The 16846-nt window shown below is 32.6% G+C and overlaps 1 protein-coding gene across 1 annotated transcript in view; it reads left to right on the top strand.

The window, feature by feature from the left end:
* The window catches only part of LOC131844195 (uncharacterized), a 61556-nt gene that overhangs the window by 42809 nt on the left and 1901 nt on the right, over positions 1–16846 (top strand). The window contains exons 6-15 of the mRNA XM_059193007.1: positions 534–701; positions 2130–2258; positions 2998–3126; positions 3664–3889; positions 13443–13571; positions 14420–14595; positions 14980–15113; positions 15878–16017; positions 16098–16179; positions 16697–16841. Of these exons, the coding sequence (XP_059048990.1) occupies positions 534–701; positions 2130–2258; positions 2998–3126; positions 3664–3889; positions 13443–13571; positions 14420–14595; positions 14980–15113; positions 15878–16017; positions 16098–16179; positions 16697–16841 (1458 nt within the window). The remainder of the gene's footprint in view (positions 1–533; positions 702–2129; positions 2259–2997; positions 3127–3663; positions 3890–13442; positions 13572–14419; positions 14596–14979; positions 15114–15877; positions 16018–16097; positions 16180–16696; positions 16842–16846) is intronic.

The following is a 16846-nucleotide window of genomic DNA, read 5'->3' on the forward strand; positions in this document are numbered from 1 at the left end:
CGAAATGGTGAAAATGGGTGTACCTAAAATAACCTGTATCTTAGTATAGACGTGTTAACTTATCTTGAACTTCATAGGACAGTTCAATAGTAAAATAAATATTATGTATGAGAGGAACTACCGGTTTATTAATATTGCCAAGTACTATGGTAAAGCAGAGATTGGAGTAACAATTTATATTATATCGACCACCTATCTCATAGAAATGCAAAAAGACGTTTTCTTTTTATAACTGTTTAAAAACACTTATAATGTTACATATGTTATAATGAAATTAAGAGTCCACATTATCTTACCGTGTAAGTCATGTAAAATAGTAACGAAATGAAATACTCGCATTTTAAATGGTCCATTTATGAATAATGGCAACAACTTTCGATTTCGCGATCATTAAAGCTGCACATGTGAGTCAATTACTTATAAAGTCAATGACAGTGAAAAAGAAAACGATTATTATGTATTTAGCAATAAACTATTTTCTATATTGTTTTTAAACATTGTAGGTTTGTGATGCTATTTTTTTTTTGTGACAGCGTGCTGCGAATACCTATTACATGGTAAAACTTCAAGTAAGGACTGAAAGTGTATGCCTTCGACCTTGGGCATTCGAACGAGTACCTGGTAAAGCTCTGCGAGGTCTTGACAACACCATAATTTACACTTCCACCAAGGAGGCCTGCCTTGCTGCTTGTCTTAATGAGGTATTTTATAGTCTAAATATATATAAATCAAAGGTGGCTGACATAGTGATCTATCAACGCACAGTCCAAACCACTGGTCGGATCGGGCTGAAATTTGGCATGCAGGTAGATGTTATGACGTAGGCATCCGCTAAGAAAGGATTTTGATTAATTCTACCTCCAAGGGGATAAATTAACGCGAGCGAAGCCGCGGGCAAAAGCTAGTATAATATAAATATATTATGTTGACAAATTTATACCTCTAATATCTCAAACCCTCAAAATGTTTTCAATATACCTAGCTACTGGACGGTTATAATTTTGAATTTGTTTATAGTCATGATACTTTATCATTAGATCATGACGTATTTGGGTTCGTCTGTATGAATGTACTACGACGATAGGGGTAGGCAAAAGTTCAATACAATAGGTATTGTGATGGCAAAACAAAAAGCCGACAAATATTAAAATAATCATTTAATTCAATACTTGGCGAAGTTTCTTTTTGTAAATTATATTGATATAATTTACATTTAATTATTATATTATTACTTTCTGTAACGTACCTAGTAGAAATATGAATATGTAAACCTATTACTAGTTTCAAGGTTCCTTAATCTAAATGAAATTATTCACCAATCTTTACCACAGAATATTACTTAAGTATGATAGTAATTTAACAAAGACAGCGTTGTCAAATGCAGGTATCAGTTAGCTATTTCGTCTTCCATGCAGTTATAACTATTGCCTAGCTGACACCATGGTACCGTCGCCTCCGCAATGTAATTTACCGTTTATCTATTCAATTTATATTTTATGGTTTCGCCCTAGTTGGTAGTGCTATTCAAGATATAGGTAAAATGATAGGGGCATGTTTATTACGTCCGGATAACTATGTAGACAAAGGGGCAATATTTGAAGTCCGTTAGAAAAGTCTAGATTTTTATCTAAACGGTGGATATTTACTATCGTTTTACACTAGATCTATGAGATTATGATGTGCTGTAAATAGACATTAGTGTGCGTTTTGAAACGGTAGTGGCATTATGTCAGTTTAGCGAAGAGTACCATGCAATATGCATAAATGCATAATGATTATGATTGAGTATGATTTGTGAACGATGTTCATATGTATTACGTGCGCATCGAAACTCTGCGGAAAGATATTGAGACCAAATCTTGTCGTCTCCAAAAAACTATATGTCAATTAATATTTCTGATTAACTCTCCGATAAAGGAAGTTAATGCTAATAACATATTAAACTTAATAAGACAGACGGTGGTAGAATAACTATAGGCATGTCCACAATTGCGTTCACTATGACGTCAAGTTAAAAATCCCTCAAACTACTCCACATGGGAGAACAGTAATAAAAATGATAATAATATATCCTATATTACTATAATTTTCATGAGAATTTGTATTTAACATTTATTTTATTCGTACAGAAACGGTACGCGTGTCGGTCGGCAGAATATGAGTATGGAAGCATGAGATGTGCGCTTAGTGACTCCGACAGGCGTACGGGTCAACATTTCGTGCAGCTTGTCGACACTCCTGGTACTGACTACTTTGAGGTAACTATATTTTCATTTAATATTAATATACCTACTTATTTTAATATATATAATTCTTCTGTCTGTCACCAAACTCCATCTAAATGGATGTCAATATGTTAATGGGTACCTAGATTTAAAGAAAACTCAATTGAACACGGTAGGTGAGTTTATTTTTTCGGACTGGACGTGTGCCATGTATGCTAGTACTACTAGAACGTATATATACGCAAGATATCTAAAAAGATATTTAATAATCAAATATGCATTATAATTTTTAATGATTACCTGATCGTGATAACCCATTCAGATTGTAGGTTTTCCATCCATTATATATTTCCATATTTATGTATGACCATGAGACGGTGATGCCTCTTGCGCTAATATTATAGGTTGACGGGACGTTTAGTGACATCCCTTCAACATATAATATTTAGGATACAATATATAATATTTACGAGGATTAGGAAAGGGATGAGGATAAAATCAGGTTATTTCGGTCTATCGTCGTAAACTATGACAGCATCTACCTGAATTTGGGGTCACCCTCTCCATGTGTGTTGCTTCAAGTGTCATATTATAACATAGATTTCTTGTTATCTTTCACATAATTCTATGGCGTATCCTAACGCTTATTCTCGGTAAATGTTAACAACTCCACTACAGAATACTAGAGTCGGATTGTAAAATAAACATGTCAGTTAGCGTTATTACTGTTGTTGTGAGTTATTTTAGCTGATTGTGAATGTGTGTGGTCCAGAATTTGTGCCTGAAGGCGACACAAGCGTGCAAGGGGCAGCGAGTGTTCACAGCACCTCGCGTCGGTGTCGCTGAGGATAAAGTTGCACAGTACGCAGGTTTACACTATTACACCGACAAGGAATTGCAGGTAATTTATACTAGTTTACATATATTATTCACAACACAAAGTGGTTAATTTGATTGCTATACAATAAAATTGGAGAGAATACATACAAATTATTATTCGTGTAGTTTAGTTCATGCATGTTTGAAATGTCAATAAAAATAGTGGGGTGAGTACTGCAATGCACGTACTATATTCAACCAAAAGTTTTGGAAGGAATAAATCGTACGAACTATTTTCTTACTTTTTTCATGTTAATATTAATACGAGCTATCAGAATTTTTTTGTCTACTGAATAAACAGTAAAACTATATAACCAATTTTTAAAATTTAATCCACTTACACAACGTAACTAATTAATGTGTCTAATTAATTATAGAATATTTCATAAAATTAGAGACACCTGCAATAAGCGACCGTGCGAAGCCGGGACGGGTCTTTAGATAATTATATCTGGATGTTATTTCTTTAGTTTAACTTGAAGTGTCACTGAGCCCTTGCAACTCCAGTTCTACCCGCACTTGGTCACTTTTTATAATGCTATAAATCTTTCCTATACAGGTAACATCGGAAGGTGGCTGTCGGCTCGCTTGTGAGATCGAATCAGAGTTTTTATGTCGATCATACTTGTATCTCGGAGCTCCTCACTCTACCACATACAACTGTCGACTCTATCATTTAGACCACCACACTTTGCCTGACGGTCCATCGGCGTACTTGAACACCGAGAGACCATTGATCGATGATGGAGAACCAATCGGAAAATATTTCGAGAACTTCTGTGAAAGTGAGTATTTTTTTCAATTATTATTTTAGGTAAAAATATCAGATAAGTGTCATAGGTTTTTTATTTGATAATGTTTTTGTTTTATTTCTTAGAATTGCTCCGTATTTGATTTGATTGGTTTTAAAAGCTTTTATGTAGCTATAAAAATAGTTTTTATTTAACTTTCATTATAGGTACGTCTTTCCATTTGAAACTTTGTAATCTATTTTTTAATACACGTTATATTAGTATCCGAATGAGCTACTGTTTTGTGTACTTAGTAGCGTGGTCTTAAACCGTTTTAATATACAAACGAGAATGTTGTTATAAGTCTTTCCAAAAAAAAATTCCATGTAGTTTGTGTATAGTTTGTTTAGTTTATTTCGACAATTAGTAACCAATTCAAGGCCATCTCTTATGTGTTTTTTCGAGTAGTTGCAAAATTAATTCGATACTCCAGACATTTCGTACAAAAGTAAATAGCGATAGTTATTTATACTAATTTAATTACAACAATGAATTTTTACTCAAATGATTCCGTTTTGCTAATCACACTCATAATGGACTACAATTAGCTTATAATAATAGATTCTAGGACAGTGCTGTTACGGGTTCTGAGTCGTGCATTAACCTTCGAGATTAAAGACGCGGTGAAATGTAAACAATTATTACTTAAGTGTCTTTAGCAGATTCGCTTCTTGGATTTGTACAACCATAATATGTAAATTGTATAGTCTAACAATATACGGAAATAGTAATTGACTTGTTAGTGTACATAAATCAGTTAAGAATTCTTTGTATCTTGATTTAGTGTTATGTTTTGTATAAGTATGGTATTAATGTTTCTGAATATATTTGAAATTAATGTATTCAAGTGCTAGTTGACCCCTCTACTAACTTAACTCATATAATATTTCCATTTATAAACCGATTGGAATAAAACAAAAACAAAAAAATCAAATAGGTAATTCTAATATAATCATTCATTTTGGGTTCAATTACGTGGACTAAATCGCTTAATAATAGGTTTTCTCATACATAATTTAGTTATGAGAATAGACGATGACTGAAATGATAAATGAATTCATAATATTTAAAAGGAAATTCGTATATCTACCTCGTGAGGTCATTTAAAAATATTAAAAAAAAATAGTTTTGCACTAATTATGTGGTGTATATGAACATATAAGTATATTATTTTACGTAAACGAGAAACTAAACTATGTCACAAATTGTTTAACTATCTATTTTCAAATCTAATTCTGTTTTATGGAGTCGTATGTCACAGTGGGCATTTTACTGTCCTTATATCTGGTTACGTGCCGGCATTTGAGATGGAATGACAGTCGGCATGGTAACTCGGGTGTGGTAACAAGTAACCACGTAACGCATTTGCGACGTATGCGCATCGCCGCGCCGTTTTTGTCACGGCAGCAATCATCGCAACGCAGTACTGTTACTGGCCTGCCATTAACGCCGTGGTTTGATGTTATTATCTAATGAAGCAAAATTGTCGTTTATGGAGCATTCGTTATGAGAGCAGAAAATAAGCCCGAGTGAATTTCAAGTTCGTAAATAGGAGTATGTGAAACTTGAAGACGTTCGTGTCTACGGCACCGTACTGTATTTTCATATAATTGATAGGAATTATAGGACATTATTTAATTGATACAATTTTCATACCTATATTAGTAAGTCATTATAAGTGTATCAATATGGATGATAAGCTCAGCTTGTCATCATTGCCTTAACGTTAAACTCATTATTTTTATAGTAAGAAAGTGCTATTATAAATTGAATAGATAGATTTTGATAGATTTTGAAAAATTAACTATCAAAAACTTCTTTATGAATGGACATGGATTACGATTCATTTGAGATTTTAATGATACAATACTATATAGACTAAAGTTTTAAAACCTATAGAATCCTCGTTTTGCATTATATATTATATATTTGCCTCGTTATATAATTTTTGTAATACCACGTGATACTGAATGAATCAATTAAAAGTGACTTAAAAGCTATAGAGCGATATAAATCTTTATAATAACACCATTACCGACAAGTTAGAACGAACGTTAATTGTTACATGAGTAATTCAAGTTTCTCACCTCGACGTCGTGAGAACTTTTCTTGTATAGTGTCTATCTGCACAGGTTTTTTCGCACTGTACATATTAGAAATTTAAAAATAATGCTGGCATAATATAACAAAAAGTTATTTACGCGTAGGTAGTTGTAAACCATACCGTTAACATTTATAGAACACGCAAGTAAAAACTGGAATTACCAAGAATAGAGATTAACAATTATTATTCACAACACAGATAGATTAGATATAAAATGAATATTTTTTAAATTCCACTCCTAATGTGAGTTCTGTGTATATGGGTAAACGTCAGATCATGTCTGTATAAATTCCTAATGTAATACTAAAACGTTTCTTTTGTCGATTGATTAAAAATATATATTTATATTTATTTTTTAATATTTTCATGGAGTCTAAACAACATTAAATTTATTTAAGTGAAGTTTAAGACAAAATTCGTATTTATAGTTTTTTTATGGTACAGAAAATCACAGTAGACTGGAATGAATCAGTTCAACTGCATTTCACACTAGTCAATACGAGTATCAGCCTAGTTGATTGCGTATTATGATAATAATTTAATTTAATTTTTATATGCTTACACATTATATCTTATAAGTAACAGGCATATTTTGGGGAGACACCTACTTATTAAAAATATGTCGCTATTTGTCTAAACTACATTTGTCATTCATTGGTATGTAATCGATAATAATGAAATGGTATAAAGAGGAATTTGATACTGTGACATACTGACAGGCAGATAAATAAGCATGATGAAATTATAATCTGGTTTGTAATTCATTTTAGGACTCTAAAATGTTTGAGTTATGTAAATCGTGCTTAGAACAAGACGTGGAATTATATGGATATTATATCGACGTTCTGTACCGGGGTCAGGGTCAGAAGGGTCGATGTGCCTTAATCGAGAACTCATCGATCACAACAGGATCGTGAACTTCGATCTATGCACAATCGATTCGCAGTTCGAGAACTTGTTACCGGCCACGACAATTTAGTAACATGCCATCAAAAGATCTTAAGGCGTTTATTGACTTTTCATAATTAAATCTTCTGATTAGTATATCTTAATTTTTTACCATAAAGTTTTTATATATAGACGTGTAATTATAAAATTAGAATAGCACACCATATTAGTCTCAACATCCAGAACTCAGTGTACGAATATTAAATATCATAGATATGAAATTAATCATAAACAACTATCAGGCACATTTGTTTTTTAATTTTTAGGTTTGTCTTTATAGCTTTTTGTCTGTACATTGAGAGAAAAGTAAATTATATCATTGCTATTCAAATAAGGTTTATGATTGAAATTTTGTGTATCAAAATTATGATAAATTCGTACGGTAGACCAATCAATGAAAGTAGTATTTTGAAGTAGTTTATTCCAAATTGTGAATTCATAATTTGGATTTATTTTATGAAAATGCTGTATAATTTATTTAAAACTCTTGTCTTCACACAATGGGTCCACCATCTTGGTTCCGCAATAACGCGTTAGTTGCTACCCCATTACGCTAGTCTTCTACGACTACGAGTATATAGTTTAGATTTCTATCTAACTGTTGCCTTCGCTATACGAGGTTCATGGTACTTACAGATAATAAAGTAGGCAGATATTTCCCTTTTAAAACCGTTACTATGAAATTCAATTCTGCATTTCCCCGTTCATAATGTATAAATGTAGTTATGATGTTTACGTAACAGTAAGACTTGCCTACTAGTTAGATTTGATTAACTTATGATAGTTCAGTTTTTAGATTTAGCATTTCTTATAACGTATGATTATGTAAATAAAAATCTCTATTTAGCAATTTGTTATCATATAGCTGAAAGTTAGTGTAATGCATAAAGCATTACACTAACTTTCTCAATCAATCTTGATCAGTTATATGTAGTTTTATTTTGTTATATATTGTAATATAAGTACTTCTTAAATAATCTACTAGTGTTTCTGATGACATAAATAAATATATAATGTTTGACTATTAATAATAAGCTACTTGTAGTCTTCTTTACAAATGCTATTACGCTAACTTAGGTGTAATATTATGTACTTATTGAATATAAAATGTAGTTCTGATGGGTAGTATCAAAAGTTAATAGGCGCACGTTGCAACCGTTTATCACGAACCGTTTAGCATCCCATTTGTTATTTATTTATACTATAGCCGACGTTATTTGATGATACGTTTCAATAATTTCGTTAGTTATATTTACAATGGTAGAACATGCTGAATCATGACAATAGTCCCCTATATTTCAATGCAAAAACTATCAAAGCGCCGGCTAGGCTTTGTTGTAGGTGTCGAATGCTGACGGTGGTAGCCGCGCTCGTGCGTGATTTTATAACGGTGATCATGTACAGATTGAATGGGTTTTTTGTTACGTCCGTGAGATCGGTTTCGTCTTGGTCCAGCCCTAATTCGGCAATAATTGAATAACGATGGATATGGAACGCGAGATGGAACCTGCAAACAGACACCAATTTAATTTGCGTCGCTTCTTAGTTCACATATTTTTTGTATGGAGAAATAGGGAAATGTGTACTGGCCTGCTCTAACGGTATACGTTGGCGCAGCAACAGTGAAGAACAATGAGAGGATGAGGATGATATAACCGTTAGTTCATCGTGGCGGACTCATCTTGAATTATGCATATTGGTTTCCAGGGTAGACCGCGTGGAGCTTAAAGTGAAGTGCTATCTAGATTACTGTTGGGAATGAAACCTACGTTCAGTCTTTATCGCATGTTTGTTTTTTACAAAGATTTTAAATCTTTGAAAATTTAAATTTGAAATTAGAAAAATGTAAATATCGACGACAGACGCCATATGTTCCCGTTACTAATAATCTCCTTCATCCGTTCTCCAAGTTCGCGTTAGAAAATCATGTACGCAAGGCAAACTCGTTATAAAATTAATAAGAAAAGCATGTTGTGTGCGGTCGGTAATTGCACGTTAGGATTAATTTAATTTAATATAGTTTGTTCTATGGGATTAGTATAACGAAGTATTAATAGTTTATAGTTATGTTCGATAGCATAACGGCCTTGCTCGGCCTTGCCATCGGCGAACGGTGAGCCATTAATACGGGTCAATGCACTCTAGATATTTATTGATATTCGAATATTGCAAGATTTCTGTAGTTCAGTACGATTGATCGATGCATCGATCGAATGTCTGAGAATTTCAATTTACTAACAACGATTGTGTATTCAGATTTACTTATTCATAATTGCTTTATATTTATAGAAAAATAATGCTTCAACTTTTTTACAATTCGTAGATATTTTCGTTAATTTACGTATAAACTAACATTTGAATTCTTTCTTTTGAATTCAGGCATATGGCAGTCATTACATTAGGTAGGTAGGTACTCGAGTTTTATCATAGGCTTTAATAATATTTTAGTAACTTCTCTTAACTTATAATGTTTTCTGTGATATAGTTAATTGCGGGAAAGATAATATGTATAAAAGTAAAGTATGATCAGATGTGACGGCCGAAAGAGATCAGTGGAAGAAGATTACTGCACCGACACCAAATAATGGGAAAGGCAAGGCAATGACTAGTTAATTGGGCGAGTCCAATACAATATTATAAGAATAACATTTAAAAAGTAATTAGATTAATAATACATAATTTATTTACGTATAAATTTCTTATAGAACTTTATTATTTGATTTTTAAAATACACCTAGTTACTTATATTTTAATCATTAATAAGATAATTATATCGAATCACATTGTAGTAAGAGTCGTGTCAATGAAATGCCTTAGAACAAATTTAATCGGGTTTAAATTTATTCTGGGCACTAGCTTGGATAACGGCACGTATCTAAGTAACAACATGCCTACGGTCGGAACCAGTGCAGTATTAGCGCAGTAGTAAATGCTAAGGGCCCCGCAGAAAAAGGGGCCCTTAAACGCGTATACTCCTATATGAACACAATATGTCAAAATGATTCGATATTTAAATATTACTATTCCAAACTAGTCTATGTATGGATCATTTGACTGGATTGATTTTTTTAATTCAATCACAGGAACCGAGTAATTCTAGGGGTCGCTTAAAAAAATTTGCTACAGGCCCCATGCTAGCTTAATCCGACACTGGTAGGAACCCTGTTCGATATCCAACAGGACCGTTATCGCCTTTCGCGGACACTTCCGAGCACGCTGCTCCTATATTACATTTTGTTCTAGTAGACCCCAGCCCGTTTAGGTCTAGCTGCCATTTAATAACCGACCTGTATATAGAACAGTTCGAGTAGCTCGTTCTTACTTAATCAGCTCTTTGACTTAGTTATTATTAGGTTTTCTTTATGTCACTTAAATTTTTCCTTTTTTATTAGTAAGCCCCTAAATTTAATATTTTATAACATAGATATACTTACATACTTGTATTAAAAAGTATGAGTAGATATTAGAAGTTCGGTGGTATAGCAAACAAATTCAAAAATAGATTCAAATTCAAATTTGCTATGAATATTTTCTGGAATATCCAAAAGCAGATTGGAATAAAATTAGTTTATTTTATAAAATTGGAGTGGCAAGTATGCTTTCAGTGAATTGCTTATAAATATATATAGTGTCTTTGGTTGAAATACAGGTATCTATTCAATATACATTATATATGTACCGTTTCGTAGTTTGTTTTTATTTTCATACTCTAACTGAGAATAATGCGAGCGTGGGAATTTGTTGATCGGTTTTATGATCCGTTGAAGCGTTGCAAATATGCCGATTGATGCAACCGGGCGGCGAGTCAACGACTTCGCTAACCTCGGAACTGCGAGTAAATATTATGTAATACATTCTTATCAGCATTAATGTCTATTGTTTTCAGTTTAATGATTAACGTAATGTAGATATAGCGTCATTTAGTGTATTATACAATGTGGTTTTTAAGAAGTAGGTAGGATTTGTCCGACATGTTATATTTTGTTAGTTAATAGGTATATTAACGAACTTGGGTTTATTTGATATCTTAATGATGTTTCGAGGATTAATCAATAATAAAATTAATACTTTCTTGTCTTGATTTGAGAATAATCATGATCATCCTGAAGGACATTTTATTATAATGACAATACATATACCTACATGATTACTTTTTTGTTTTCGGTACAATTACTAGTATTTTTTGACCAAATTAATATTGTTTCAAGATCGAAATAAATTACGCCATAATGTTAAAAGCCTAGGAAAATAGATGTTATAATTTTACTCGCCTATTCGTTGGAAAACGTGAAAATAAATTACATCGAGACTAGCCAAGGTAGTATTATCATGGCATGTACTTGCTATAGTCTTTATGGCGTTCAAGATTTATTGTGATTTCTACCAATAAAGGCAGTCGCTCGTTTGTGAGTCACTGATTTATACAACAATAAATATAACGAGACAGTAAAAACTAATATGCATCCCATGCTTCTATAGCTAGAAGGACTTGTAAATCAAACTTGGTGAAGACACGCCACATAAAGTATTAAATCTTTATGTGAGCCAAAATAATAAATAATATTGCCATATTATCCACTCGTCCTTCCAAGGATGTCATTATGATAATGGGCTAGTGAATGAATATGAAAGTTAGTCATGATTGGCAGTTGAGCGGATATGGCGTCGTGAAAAATTACCGGTTCCGAAGCAATCACTGTGTCAGTATCATTATTTACAAGATTTTTATGGCTAGAAACATGACAAGGTGTAATTGGCAAATTTTGTTTCTACTTTTTCTAAATCTGTAAGTTATAATATGATAAAAAATATCGTTCAATTTAAATTATATTTATTTAATAGGTATCTAAAAATAAAATTTTATCGGGACGACTAGAAAGCAAACTTATAAATCTAGTAATTATATATTTTTTGTAACTAACTCAATTTCCGAGTTCAATGTTTAATTCGGTTTGTTATGATGAGAAAACCAGATTAGATCTATAATGTGTAAGATGTCTACGATTTAATTAGCATTTTTTCTGCGCTCCATCTAAATTAGTTAATTTTAGACTCAATTGATATTTTCTAATAATATATGCTTCCTAATTAGATACAACCATTAATCATACTTATATGATATAATTGAGGCCATTAAAACTAGAAGAAACTTTAAATCCAGTTTACATCCGTTTTAGTGCAAAGGATATTCAAGTTTTGCAACTTGTATAGATAAAAATATATTTCCTTTCGATGATGGTATATCCTGTCTGAGTGTCCGGTGTTAGCGGGCACTAAATAATGGGGATGAGATCAGATTATTTAGTTGATTTCATATTTAATGAACTTGAATCCGGGTGCTTTCTCTAGATTTAGCTTAAATTTCTGTCACCTTAAAAGTACCTCTATCGCCTTCTTTTGAAAATATTGAAATGATTACCTATCTGTTTTGTTTAGGTCAAAGATTCGATTGTCTCTTGTTTTAAGGTTAATCTGATAACCTTTACCTATGCAGTTAAAAGTTAATACATAACATTATATTGAAACTCTATAATGTACCTACTTAGTAGTAAAGTACTAATCTTCATAGATAAAATGTAAGATAAATATATTTAAATATGAATTAAAGGTATGGGTTTTTTTGACATGTTTTGTGTTAGCATAGAGTCGTTGGGGTTGTGACAGTCTTTTGTCCAGTATTCGGTCAACGGCCCAAATGGCCAGTTTACGTCACCTCGTCGTGAATATGTCGAGACATTGGCACTATGCTAACGAATCGATTAGGAACGGTTCACCGACCGAAAGCGTTCCGGTAACTGATTCCTTTATATGCTACTGGTACTGCTCTATTACTGATTTGTTCAGTGAAAATATATGCATAATTAGATTTTGTAAGAGACATTTATTAATTTTGTTTTTGGAACTATGAACATTAAAAACATTTTAAATATTGAATAGTCTTTCCTCTGGTTGTTTAAAAAATTAGACAAAAAATCAGTGTAAACCTTAGGCACCTATAGTTACTATGAACTGAAGTGTACCTGTTTTAACAGTCTTATATTGACAACGTTGAATATTTAGAATTATGAATTCCTTAAATGCACAATTATTTAGTCCCATAACGAAATATTTATCTCCAAGAAGGACAGTTAATGTTAAATACTTCATCTTAGAAGGCTCAACATTGTGCATTCGTTCTGGATATTAGCGGATTCTTTCTATGTTAGTACACATCAATCGCGTGTGAAAATCTAGAATTGCTAGAAGCGGCGAGCTTTGCACCATGTACGTATCTACTGTAATTGCATTGGTAGCTTGCACTTAAAATCACCGAGACCGGCGTTGCAGCAATCTTGTGTCGATTATGATACACGCAGACCACGCACATATTTTCTCTTAATCAGTACTACGTAAGCTCTCGGTCCTCAACTTATAGATTTGTTCGGCTCCATTACCTATAATTTGGGTTACGTTAGAATGAATCTAAGAAATGTAATGTGGTTTTATTTGTTTTAGAGCCGCCGACGAACGCCAACCCGCCTGGCGAGTTACCGGTTACTATCGACCATCAACAGGATACCGAAACATCAAACAACCTGACGAGAAACGACGCCAACTGTGATAAGACTGGCACTTGCTACGATGGTAATTATGTACCCTTATTTTTCATTACATTAATAACAAGATGTCCATGCAATCGAGATGCCATTGGTCAGGTGCGCATTGCTCTGGAAATTATTAAGCAATTATACACTAATTAGCGACTTCCTGAATACACATTTTTAAATTCGTCTTTTTATTTTTTTAATGCTTGTGAATTTGATTTTGTGTAATTAATCTTATCCATCTGCGTATTATACCAGAAAAATCATATCTGATATTTCACATTATTCAACATACAATCTTTTTTTTAATTTCTATATATATACTTATTGGTAAAAATGTTATAATTGGAATAAATATGAAAAATACGAATAACAACAGAAATAGGAAACATTTGATAATATTTTCATATCCATGCCTTGTAATGAAAATAAGTATACATATACAAAAATATATTAACAAATAGGGAATCTACGCATGATGTAAACATTAAACTGATTTCAATTAATATTTTAGTATATTTATGATTTATTAATTTAAAAAATATATACATTAGGCGTGCCTTTGATGTGTTAATAGTTTTCTTATCCTACAGATTAAATGAATAAATTAGAAGTTTGTGCTGCCCATAGAAAATAAATACGATTCTATATTTATACCGAGTGGACAATTACGTTTTATCTCAAGTCAATCTTGTCTTGGAGATCTTACTTTATATATGGATTACAACAAAGTATTCGTATATACTATTTCTTATGTGAAAGACATTTAACTACAACATTTCAAACCCAACATTGTTGTTGCAAATATATTACATAATTTAGAAGCTATAGCTAGTATATATATATAGTATCTATATAAAATTACATTTCGCTTTTTTGTTTCTTTAGTGTCAGTTCATTGCAAAGACACCAGGATTGCGATACAAGTTCGTACAAATAAGCCATTCAATGGTCGTATCTATGCTTTGGGCCGCTCCGAGACTTGCAACATCGACGTGGTCAACAGTGACCTCTTCCGACTCGATCTCACCATGTCAGGCCAGGATTGTAACACACAGAGCATTGTGAGTATTACAAATATTTTACACGTATATTTTGTTAAAAAAAATCAAAACGACTATAAACCCTAATAAATTATAGAGATGCGCATGGACACGGTATCTGTCAATTAAGAAAAAATGATTTACCTGGGTATTTCGTATAATAATACTACCAAACTGTAATAATATAAAGCAAATGAACTGAGAAATAAATAGAGTTCATAGGATGTAGAGAATCCTGAAATTTAAAATATAATGGAAACTATTTAAACGTTGGTTTACGCTGGAAAAGGACTGTGCTTAATGATCAGAAAATACCACAAATTTTTCAAATTGTCCAGTGTCTCATCGTCATTGTGTTGCCAATGCCTCGAATCGTAACTTAGGTTTTGTCCTTTTTATTTGCAGACTGGAGTTTACTCCAACACTGTTGTACTCCAACATCACAGCGTAGTTATGACAAAAGCAGATAAGATTTATAAAGTGAAATGTACATATGATATGAGCTCGAAGAACATCACTTTCGGAATGGTGCCAATCAGGTTAGTGATACATAAAACAACTTCAGCCATGCATAACAACTGCGAAAATATGTCGTCATTGTACTTGTACATGTTTTGTACTAAGCTTTAGACATAGATTTCTAATAAGATTGGAAAACGTGACGTGGTTGTAATAGCTTGAATGCTATTTACCACATGCCGTCATGAAATTATTCACAAGAAGACACCAAATCACTCTCGAATTGTAAACACGTTACATAAATTAAATTCAAATACGCGACAACGGCACGAAGACGTGATAGGCAATATAATTACAATTAGAGTACTTTTTATGCATTTTTAATGAACCGAGTTGAAGAGAGATACTATCACGATCACTGTCTATGAAGCTGATGTGACTACTTGATATGTGGCCATAATGACTATTTTTAGTATGTAAATCACATTACATTGTATTGTAATAACGTGTGAATGATCAACTGATGTCTGTTACATCATGTTGAAGTTATTGTTCTCAATTCGTTTTGGGTAGTTAGAGTAGGTATTTGGATCATTAATGGTAATTGAGCATATTTTTTTTATTTATGGTTAGTTACTGTACATTTTTATCAGAACTTTATTTAAGGGTTACATATGACTATGACTAGAGATTAGACTATAGTTTTCAAATTAATTAATATAATGAATTAGTAGGACATAAATCGAAAGCCGTCTTATCTTGATTTAACGCACAATACTATGTGCTTAGGAGATATCGATAATAAAGTTATATAATGATAGTAAATGCACCTGTGTAATTGCAGAGATCCGGAGATGATTTCTATCACAGCCTCGCCGGAAGCTCCACCTCCCCGTATTCGTATTTTGGATGCACGTCAACGAGAAGTGGAGACCGTTCGTATTGGAGATCGGCTTACATTCCGCATTGAGATTCCTGATGATAGTGAGTTTGTTTTAATATCTGTTATATTAATGTTTACATTTTTAATATCCAATATATAATCTAAAACCATTTTATTGTAGCTCCATATGGTATATTTGCGCGCAGTTGTGTGGCCATGGCAAAGGATTCCAAGAGTACCTTCCAGATTATCGATGATGATGGGTGAGTAGTGTTTTATTTTTTTTTACTGATAAATTCTTCTTCAACAGCTTTCTATTTTATATCAGCATAATCAGTCTTCGGTTGTCAACAAAATCCGATAGGATATATTAACTACTTGATAATAGTATTTTATAATGAATGATTGCCTATACTACTTCACTACATTATACGACAAAGAGGTGACAATTTTATATAATTCAAATCGCAAACAATATGATGCTAATGGTAAGTAGCAGTCGTCGTCCAAATTGATTAACCTCTTTACGAACTTCAGGTAATTACACCGTCATATGACGTCCGCCTTAACCCTCGTACGTTGCCATTCAAGGTCTAATGTGTTATTCCTCTGCACTCTTAATTTCGCATGCCATATTTCTTAACCCCTTTTATAGAGCTAGCTGCTTGACAACAGAAATAGAAGAAACAGAGAGAAATAGATGAGCATAGATTTTGTACTTCGTTATAAAATAAATTATAAATTGAAAGTAGAGAGTCACTTGTGAATTTGATTTTTCAGGTGTCCAGTTGATCCATCAATATTCCCAGCCTTCTCTCCTGATGGCAATGCATTGCAATCAGTGTACGAAGCATTCAGATTTACAGAGTCATATGGCGTCATCTTCCAGTGTAACGTCAAGTATTGTCTTGGACATTGTGAACCGGTTAG

The sequence above is a fragment of the Achroia grisella genome, unplaced genomic scaffold (assembly GCF_030625045.1).
Source record: "Achroia grisella isolate CSIRO2021 unplaced genomic scaffold, CSIRO_AGI_Agris_v1 utg402, whole genome shotgun sequence".
Classification (NCBI taxonomy): Eukaryota; Metazoa; Arthropoda; class Insecta; order Lepidoptera; family Pyralidae; genus Achroia; species Achroia grisella.